This window comes from Coffea arabica, chromosome 4c, assembly GCF_036785885.1.
Source record: "Coffea arabica cultivar ET-39 chromosome 4c, Coffea Arabica ET-39 HiFi, whole genome shotgun sequence".
Classification (NCBI taxonomy): Eukaryota; Viridiplantae; Streptophyta; class Magnoliopsida; order Gentianales; family Rubiaceae; genus Coffea; species Coffea arabica.
This window is the reverse complement of record NC_092316.1, coordinates 12,749,420-12,759,517: the sequence shown is the minus strand read 5'-3', so window position 1 is coordinate 12,759,517 and position 10,098 is coordinate 12,749,420. Positions and strand designations below refer to the sequence as shown.

General features: G+C 35.3%; 2 protein-coding genes across 2 annotated transcripts; both read right to left on the bottom strand.

Moving 5' to 3' along the window:
- Positions 1-3,706: 3,706 nt before the first annotated feature.
- Positions 3,707-6,379, bottom strand: LOC113740452 (putative disease resistance RPP13-like protein 3). The gene has a single exon (XM_027268082.2). It carries the CDS (start codon positions 6,377-6,379, stop codon positions 3,707-3,709), a length of 2,673 nt encoding a protein of 890 aa, XP_027123883.1.
- Positions 6,380-7,802: 1,423 nt separating this feature from the next.
- LOC113739006 (uncharacterized) lies at positions 7,803-8,799 on the bottom strand. Its single transcript, XM_072044826.1, has 4 exons — positions 8,548-8,799; positions 8,159-8,436; positions 8,078-8,100; positions 7,803-8,019 (listed from the first exon to the last, which is right to left on the bottom strand). The coding sequence occupies exons 1-4, from the start codon at positions 8,797-8,799 to the stop codon at positions 7,865-7,867; spliced, it is 708 nt and encodes a 235-aa protein (XP_071900927.1). The 3' UTR covers positions 7,803-7,864.
- Between the last annotated feature and the right edge of the window lie 1,299 nt (positions 8,800-10,098).

Here is a 10,098-nt window from a genome sequence, read left to right as displayed (position 1 = left end):
TATCTCTAACCTTGTTAATAATACTAACCACTGACATGTAGATAATCTTGAAAGCAAAAGCCATCAATATGACAAAAAAAGAATATTTTCGTGCTGAACGAAAAAATTGCGACTCTATATAAAATCGAAAAAATTCATCATAAATGAGAATGAATTGTAAAGTTATCACATTTCTAATTTCATATGCATCAGAATTTCACGCAGCATTACTTAAAGGAACTTTCCTTTTTCACACTAAGGAATCAATCCCAATCTTTATATCTCTTTTATTTTTTCTTTAACCATTAAATAAAGTCAAAGTTGTTAGTAGTAAAATACTAAATAAATTTAATTCTATTTCAAACCCTAGTTTATTGTATACTAATATTTTACACCACAATCAATCGAGCACCAATTTCCTTTTTTTAAGTGGCTATTATTTATTTTATTACTTAGGTTAAATATTTACATATAAAATAATAGCAATAGAATGCCAATCCTCGGATCAATGGAACTTCAATTATTGTTAATAAAACTAATTTTACATTGATAAAAATTAGTCTACAGAATGAAAAGTCAATGGCAACAATTGCTAAAATATAGCAATTTTTAATTATGGGAAAATAAACAACTAAGTTCCCAAAATATTTCACTTTTATTGTTTAAAAAATCTCAACTTGTTGACTAAATTCAAAATAATTCTATTGTCAAAAATATTTTTTCTCAAATTAACTTTAATGATTAGATGTGAGATACAAATATAGTTAAATATCACTCATACATATGTCATGGATATTTGAGACTTTTAGTAAAAAAAAAAATTTTTTGTTGTTAAAATAACATTGTATCCTCGTGTACTAATTATTTTAGGACCATTTTATACGTGAACTAAATTTAATTTAAATTATACAACAGATTATATATGCATGTGATTTTCATTTATAACTATTGGATCCCATTCTTATGAACAATCTCCCACGGAAAAAAGTCCAGATCATACTGATTTTCGTATATTAATTGTTATATTAATTTTGTCATTTTTATTATTATATTATTTCTCATTTTGTGTAGGCTTTAACTCTTATTATTTCTTGTGTCCCAGATGTAAATTTATTAAAACTTTATCATCTTATTATATTCATAGGTGTTAAATTATAAAAATTGTGATAAATAAACAAGTAATATTCTATATATAACTAGGAAGATTTGTTGTTATTGTTATCCAAACTTTCAAACTTTTCAAAAATTGAAAATGATTAAAAACTTATAATACGACAAAATTTTATTACATATTTTACGAGATTATGTGAAGAGTCAAACTATTTTTCATAGTATTTTAAAATATATAAATAAAAAATTTTTTAATTATACCTATAATCATGTATTATATAGGTATATTACAAATACTTACTAACTAAGGTACTAAGAATTAATCATTAATAAAACATCTTATCATTATTTCAAATAAATTTCCTAATACTAGTTTGAAATATGTTTTAAAGTAAAATAGTACATGTATGCCATAAATCAGTAAGTTTTGATTATTAATCAAATTTACCATGTTATCAGTAAGAATTACTATTCATGTATAAAAACTTACTATTACTTGAATTAAACTTACTCTCTAAAAAGTAAGTTTGGGATATAAAGTAGTAATTTATTTATTTAAAAAGTAAGTTTAATATTTATTCCAATTTACCTTTTGAAGTATAAAGTTACTAATTTATTACTGTTAACTTACTTTTTTAGATGAGAAACTTACTTTCTTATTTTTAAGTGTTATCCTAGTTAGGTAGATAGGCCTATCAAATAATCAAATGGTTGCTAAAAGTGCAACTACCTGTTATATTAGGTAAAAAATTGTTTCGTTACCATAACTGCCGTTACTAAAGCATTGTCCTAAATGGATATAGGTATCTTCAATTTTTATATATGGGTATAAATGAGTTATCCAATAACCCAATTGGGTATTATTGGATAATCCATCAAATCCAATTAACCCATTTAGAATTGTCTTCCCCTAAACCTCCTCTCTTGCTCCACCCTTTTTTTTTTCAAATTTTTCATTTTGTCATGATATTAACTACTTTTGTTTCATTATTATTATTTGTTGGTTTTATTTTATCATTTTATTTTAGTTTGTTAACTTGCTCATTTTAGCATCACCAATTTATGACAAGTTTTAACATTTTTTCCTATCTTTCCAAAATGAACTTTTAAATTTACACATGAAAAAAATATTAGGGGTTTGCATTAAACTTTTGAGTTAACTTTTATAGTACTTAGTTCAAATTTTTATATTATTATTGTTCAATTATTAAATAGTATATAATTTTGCGACATAGAGTATGGATGGAAAAAGTTGGTAATTAGGCTTATTGAACATTATAAGTAAATATTTAAAACTAATTATGGGTGTAAAGGGTGGTATAAATTGATAACTTAGTTTGCAAAAATGAATATAAATTAGTTTACAAAAAGTTAAAATAAATGGGTTATAAACGGGTTATCCAATTCATTTTTTGACTTATCCATTTATGCTCATCTAATTAGATGTGTATAAATGAGTTGACTCACTTATACCCATTACCCATTTTAACCAACCCAAACCCGCCCAAACCATCCATTTTGACACTTCTAGCCTTGGTGCATCTGTTAATAATCTAAACAATACAATAATGATTCATTTGTTTCTTATAGTGAAAGAGATACTAATTCCTAACCATTTAGATGAAAATAATACCGTGTTATATAACACATGGAGTTCATTTCGGAAATTAGACTTTCAAAAGAGGAAAAAGGCACACAATCCTGAATCTTTTCTGTGTAATTACCTGATTAAATCTTAGTTTTGTTTCCATTGACATCCTTGTCACACAGTCCTTGATCAATTTGCATGCAACTATTTCCAGTTGCGAGGAATGCAAAAATAGACTTGAAATAGTAATTATGGTGAAAGGATTTTTTTGCAGTGATGATTGATTAGTAATCACTCAATTACTCTGTAACTCAATTGTAATCATTGGTATTAGTTGTTAATTGTCAATAAACAATTGTGTTTGGACTGCATTGTTCATGATTTTTCATGAAAAAATTACTGTAGCGATTTGATGTATGTGAGGAAAAAATGTAATAGCGAAATGTGATTACGGAAAACGACATAATTTTTTTACGGAAAACAGCAATTCAAACAAGGCTAGTACTCTAGAAAGGGAAGGTGCCAATGATTATAGACAATTGAAGAAGATCTTTCATGACAAGTGGAGCAGTAGTGTAGTGAAGAGCATATTCCATTCTTTCAATTGGAACTTAGGTGCTATTGCTATAAACTTTTTCATAAATTTTTTTATTTGGTGCTGGATTCAACTAGAAGTGCGTTCGAGTCGAGTCGAATTCAAGTAATGCACTATTCGAACTCGAGTTTAATTAAATCTAATCGAGTCAAATCGAGCTCATTCAAGCATAATCAAGCTCACGTAATAAAAATTAACATTTTACATCAAATTGAATCGGAAACATTCTTTTTATTTATTTATTTTGATAAAAACTGGAAATAATTTTATTAATAACTACTCTGGAATTCAGCTTGCAGTACAATATGAGGTGAAACAAAAGCCCCTTGATGGAGAGGAAAAATAAGATGGATTACAAAGGTAGAAGTACACATTCAAGCCATTTATGCAGAAGCTTCCATCAAATTCGAATGCGAACTTAGTTTCTTCAGCATTCAAGAGTCAAATATTCTGAGGTTAGGAACACTAAATGCCATGTCCGCAGCAAGCCTGCTGATAGAATCCTTTGGCATGTCCACAAGCTCAAGCATATCAAGAGTAGATATGTGCTTCAGCTCTTCCGGCAACTTCCGTAATCTGCCGCAATCCCTGATTCTCATACACAGGAGCTGTGGCAATGCACCTTTCTCCACCTTTATTTCATCCAAATGATTTAGACGGCCGACCTGAAGGAATTTCAATTGGTGAAACCCATGCCTGGAAATGACCATATGCTCTGGTCCCTCAAATTCAAATTCCATTTTGAGGAACGACAGTTGTCTCAACTTCTCTAGTACTGGCATTGGGTCATCCGTGGAATGTCTGAATTTCAAAGACAAGCGAGAGAGATTTGGAGGGAAATCAGGAGGTAGCATTCTCAAATCCACCCCGGATAGCTTAAGCTCTGTTACATGATGGAGCTTAGAAAGTCCACCTAGAGTTGGCTGCTGGCTACTTCCATCAAAATAAAGTTGTAACGTCTTTAGGCTTCCAACTTCAGATAAATGCATGCAGAGTTTGTCTATCTCTGACATGTCATCCACCCAAATCCCCAGTTTCTGAAGACTTGTCAAAGTTATCATGTTATTGTGCATAATGTCATCAAAGTTTACGCGTGACAGAGTCTTAAGATTCTTCAATCCTTCAATCTTAAGTGACTCATTCCATCTTATATTATAAATGTCTAATCTTATATCATAAGCGTATAGATGCCGTAAACTTTCAAGCTTCCAAATGAAATTTAAAACTACCACTGTGGCACGGGTCCGCATGTCAAGAGTTTGTAGGTTTCGCAAACAACCGAAGGAACGAGGGAGCCTTGCAATCGATGTGTATCTTAAACAGAGGTATCTTAGAAGCCTGACTTCACCAATTTCCTTTGGCAAATTATATGGTATCTGAACATTCTCAAGGTCTAGCGTCCTAAGCTTTCCGAAACTTTTGAGATTAAGACTAATGTTTTCCATGTAACCGTGGACATTGAAAAAAAGTAGGGACCGGAGAGGGGGGGTCGAAGACCCAAGATAATTTTCATCCCAAGGGAGAACATGAACAGCAAGGTACCTGGATTTGGCTGATATTTTATCATCTCTGGTGTCATGGATCTGAAAAAAATTTTCATCATCTGCCTTTCTGATTGCAAGCTCTCGCAGTAAATCATGGACTCTACAGCTTTTAATCCTCTCATCAACAGTCATTTCCGCCACCTGGACCATATTTCTGCTACAAAGTCGTTCCACATCATCATATGCTGCAGTTTCCTCCAAATTTTTTGCATCTCTATTTTGGATTATTCCCTCTGCAACCCACATATGAATCAACTTGCGCACAGAAATGACGAAGTCTTCAGGAAACAAACCCAAATACAAAAAGCAAAATTTCAGATTGGCAGGGAGGTCTGCATAACTTAATTCCAGAATTGCTGACACTCCACTCTGGCTCTTTGATAGGTTTGTGTTGAAACTGTTGAGAACTTTCTCCCATTCACTCTTCAACTTTTTCTTTGCCAGTAGCAGGCCACCTATAACCGTGATGGCCAGTGGCAGACCAGCACATCTCCTTGCAATCTCTCTGCCCACTTCTTCCAAATCCGAAGGACACCCAGCATTATCCCCGTGGGCTAAGGCCTTTCTGAGGAACAACTGCCAGCTATCTTCCTGCCCCAAAGTTTTTAGCTCATGTGGTTTGCTAAGAGCATCTGCGTGTTGGGCAACATCCCGATTGCGACTTGTAAGTAGCAATCTACTTGATGTGTTAACATCAGGAAAGGCCCTAGCAAGACAATCCCATGCTTCTTCCTTCCACACATCATCAAGTACCACAAGATAACATTTATCTTCTAGATCTTGATAGAGCCTTTGTTCCAAGTCCTGCTCTTGCATCTTTTCCAACATGTCAAGTAGCTCATTAGTTATTGGATTCAACTGTTTTATGATTGTCCTTAACGTCTCTTTGTGATTGTAGATTGAAGAGACGCAGACCCAAGCACGACAGTTGAATCTCTCCCTGACATCAGCATGGTTATAACCTTTTTTGGCTAGGGTTGTCTTACCAGCACCTCCCATGCCAATGATTGAAACCACACGGCGGTTTCTGTCCTCTTTCAAAAGTTCTGCCACCAGGGATTTTGTTATCTCCTCGAAGCCCACTATATCCTTGTCCTCGTTGAAAGGAGAGGACCGCCGGAGCCGTTGAAGCTCTTCTCCATGTGTAGTCGTTCCCTCTCCAAGATTTTTGATACCGTACTCTTCGCGGCTATCAGCAATCTCCTTAAGCCTCATCCGTAAGGACTTAATCTCTTTACCTATCTTGTAGAGGTTCACAAATTTCAAGGGATAATATGTCAATTTGGTGACGAGTCCCTTGTCCTTTATGAACTCAACTTTGCTGGCAAAGATCTCAATGATATCCTCCGCATCGTAGGCAGCATCTCTGATTTCAGAAACCCAGTGGCGAATCCTTTCCTCTTCATCTTGCCTTTGATCTGCATCTTTCAGGAAACACCGCATCCGGACCAGATCATTTCGGAGTCTCTCAACTTGACGTCGAACATCTTTCAGGAAAACAATTTTTTGAATCAGCAGATCGCCAGTTCTCTCAATAACAAAAGAGAGAGCAGGGTCAGCCATCCTGGAAAAGTGAGATTTGCTTTCAATAACCAGTAAAGGAGGAGAGAAGCTCTTGCTGTTGGGTGCAGCTGCAAAACTTCTAATCTCTGTGGTTTTTAACTGATCTCAGAAGAGAGGCTCGATTCTCACGTGGTTCATTTTCTCTTCCAGTCAAAAAGAAAGCAGCTCAATTCACATGCTGGGTAATTGTGGTGCTGCTGGTGGCGTCTTTTTCTCTTCAATGATGGATAATTGTAGTATTAATTTTTGGCAACATTTGGATAGTTACAACCACCAATGAAAGGTATCGAATGAAAAGCAAACCAAATGATAAATTCTACGAATCTTTGGGACAAAATCACTGGGCCAATGGCTCAATGGTCACCGGGAGGGAACTTGGACTGTCGGTGAAGGTTCAAAGTTCACCAGCAATGAAAACAACCTAAGAATTGAATCATAGTATTCTTTTGATCTAGTTGGAATTATATACCTATTAGTCCCTATTACAGCCTCTTTAGGCTCCTCTTCCCCTAGATTATGATAGAATAGATTATACAAATATATCGTTGCTGAAAAAAAAAATCTTTGGGACAAATTTGTGCTTCCAAAATGACGTAGGAGAAAAATAGAATCATTTTTAGTCCAATTAATTAGGAATCTAAAATGTAATAGAATTCGTTAATTAAGAGTTAAAAAAAAAGGAAGAAAGCAACCAAATACGAAATTACAATAAATTACCCAAACCACAACGCATGAATTGCCTTGCAAAAATTATTCATGATACATATTACACTTTAAAAAAGATAATAATGTGTCTCTGCCTTAAAAATCTAAAATTAACTATTGACTAATGCTGTAGCTCATATGCATGTATCATATAATAATTGCTAAAGTAACTTTGTGACTAAATACATTAATTTTTCTCCCTTAATATGCAAGTGTTCTAAGTGTGAACAAAGCTAATGTTATGTAAGTATTAATTAATATAAGGTGCATTAAATAATACTACATGTTATTTAACTACTTTAAAGAAGTTGGTAGTCAATTTACAAAATTTAGCCGACTGTATCCGTTATTCATTAAAAGATATCGTGAAATTCATTGATATTTGTTTATTATGGTGTGCAATGAATTATGTAACCAACTGAAGACTTAGATAATTGCTTAGTATTTTGTCACTAGGTAGCACTCGAATTCTATACTTAAACAAAAAAAAATGGTAGCAACCAAGAAAAAGAGAGTTAATTGTGTTTATATCACCAAAATGTGCAAAAATATTGCACGTTCAATCCAAAAAAAAAGTAGGAAAAATTATCAATTTAGTCCTAAACTTTTTTTTTCATCGATTTAATTTCTATACATTATTTATAGTCAATTTAATCTCTAAATTTATATTTTGGTTCCAATCAAGAAATTTAACTAGTACCGCATAATTTCCATCAGCTTCCCAATCAAGCAACCAGAAAGGATATTTTAGGGACTTCCATTGTGGAGCCTTAACCAAAATTAACCGAAACAAAATCTTATGAGAAATATCCACCCAAGCTTCCTATTCTTCCAAAAACAAGCCTCCGGCATAAGCTTAGTCGCCGCCGTCCTCATGGGCTCGGACTTACACCTGGTCAACACAAACGGCTCGTTACCCCGACGTTCACCAGCTTCTGTTCAATCATGGCCGCCATGGACACAGCTGCTACCGTCGGCAGAGAGCAGGAAGACCTCGGCGGCAGAAAAATCTCCGGCTGTTGTTGCTCTTGCTCTTGCTGTTAGGACATAAGCTCCTGCGGCGATGGGTGTGGTTATGGTCCCATTGGAGGAGGGGGAGGATGATTGGAGTCGGTGCAGCTGACTTCCATCTTGGGGTCCTCTGGAGCGTTGACTAATTTCTGGTTGGTGACAGCTGCTGCTGGCCGCCTCTCCGGTAACCATCGGACGAAGTCCGTACTGCAGACCCATGTCTCCTTGGAAACTTTCATTGACAGTTTCGGCTCACACATCATCAATAGCAAACATTCCGGCAGCGTATTTGACGATGATGATGAGTTTTCCTTTTCTTCATCCTCCTGGATAGTCTCTCTCTATGGTGGTGCCTTTGGTTTCATCATTTTTATCAACTTCCACATCTTCGTATGCTCCTCTTGAGGCGGTTCTTGGCTTTCTTGGCCATCTGCTGCTTCAATTTGCTCGACCTTTTCACTATCAGATGCATTTTCTGCATCATCAGGTTCAGATAACAAAAAGGTAGCGGCAGCCACCGGAGGAGCCTCCGCAATCCTATTTCCAGAAACATCGTACTTGTTGTAAGCCACTGCCGTCTCCGAAGGAGCCTCCTCCGCGATCCTCTTTCCATAAACAGCGTAATTGTTGGGAGCCACCGCCATCTCTCTACCGCTGTGAGGCCCAACCTTCTTCTTCTTGTTGTTTTTCAGTCCAAAAACCATGAGACGCCATGGCTGGCAGCGTCCTCTTCACCCTTTACAGGTAAAGCTACTCTTTTTCAGTTTTCAGTTTTCAGTTTTCAGTTTGCTGGTTGCCGCCTTCTACTGTTTCCTGGGCCTTTTCCTCGAGAACACCATAGCCGAAATCACCGTTACCACCGTCTTTTCTTTTGCGGTAAAAATAAGTAAATCCATCCCCTCCCCCAAAAAAAACACAAAACACCTTCTCACCATAGTCGCCACCACTGGAGTGTGGAGTGTGGACCAATCCCTTTTTCCCTTTCCCTCTCATGTGGGATGACAAGAACAGGCCTGAGTCCACTGGAGCCTTAACTAGATTCGGTATCCGGCTGCATTCGAGGATGGGTTGAAGGTACTGCATAGGTTGGCTAAGCAGGCCACCACCCCTCTTTTGTGAGAGCTGAGCAAGAAATTTTTTTGTTTTCATTTTGGGTTTTGGTGGGTATTTCTCATAAGATTTTGTTTCGGTTAATTTTGGTTAAGGCTCCACAATGGAAGTCCCTAAACTACCCTTTCTGAGTTGCTTGATTGGGAAGCTGATAAAAATTATGCGGTGACGTCGCCGCTAAGCTTCTTGATTGAATCGAAATATAAGTTTAGAGATTAAATTGACTATAAATAATGTATAGGGACTAAATCGACGGAAAAAACAGTTTAGGGATTAAATTGACAATTTTTCCTAAAAAGTATGGCCAATTTTATGTGTAATAGATGAGCTGAACATTGTGTTTAATACATAAAGGGGAGAGAAGGATTAATTAGTTATAGGGAGGCTTCACCAAATGAAAGGAATTAGGGGTTATTTAGTGAAGTGAAATCTACATTTAATGAATAAGAGAGACTATGGAGTAGATTGTTATTCTGTTGCTAAATAGTGTAATCACAATATCTATATTATAGAAGGTTGTAGGAGATTAATTAGTTTTCGATCGTTAAATAGTGTTACGAATTTTGTATATAAGAAATCAGAGGGAGGAAGCAGGGGGATTCTCCTTTAATTGCTAGATAACATAGGAAATTTGATAGCGGGTTGAATAAAAGGGTGTAAGCGATTAATAGGTTGTGTTTGGATTGCATTTTCCGTCATTTTTCATGGAAAAATTACTGTAGCGATTTGATATATGTGAGGGAAAAATGTGATAGGGAAATGTGATCACGGAAAACGATAATATTTTCCGACGAAAACCTTCAATCCAAGCAAGGCCTATTAGTTTTTATCGCCAAATAGTATACTGAATTTTATATTTAATTTGAGAGTATATATGGAATTGACTATCATTC

What these genes read in the sequence shown, in the direction of transcription:
- LOC113740452 (XM_027268082.2), bottom strand. Translation starts at nt 6,379, where the DNA reads ATGGCTGACCCTGCTCTCTCTTTTGTTATTGAGAGAACTGGCGATCTG.
- LOC113739006 (XM_072044826.1), bottom strand. Translation starts at nt 8,799, where the DNA reads ATGGTTTTTGGACTGAAAAACAACAAGAAGAAGAAGGTTGGGCCTCAC. An exon ending in ATGCATCTGATAGTGAAAAG is followed by an intron (nt 8,437 to 8,547) that starts GTCGAGCAAATT and finishes GCACCACCATAG; the next exon opens with AGAGAGACTATCCAGGAGGA. An exon ending in CCTCCTCCAATGGGACCATA is followed by an intron (nt 8,101 to 8,158) that starts ACCACACCCATC and finishes GAGCAACAACAG; the next exon opens with CCGGAGATTTTTCTGCCGCC.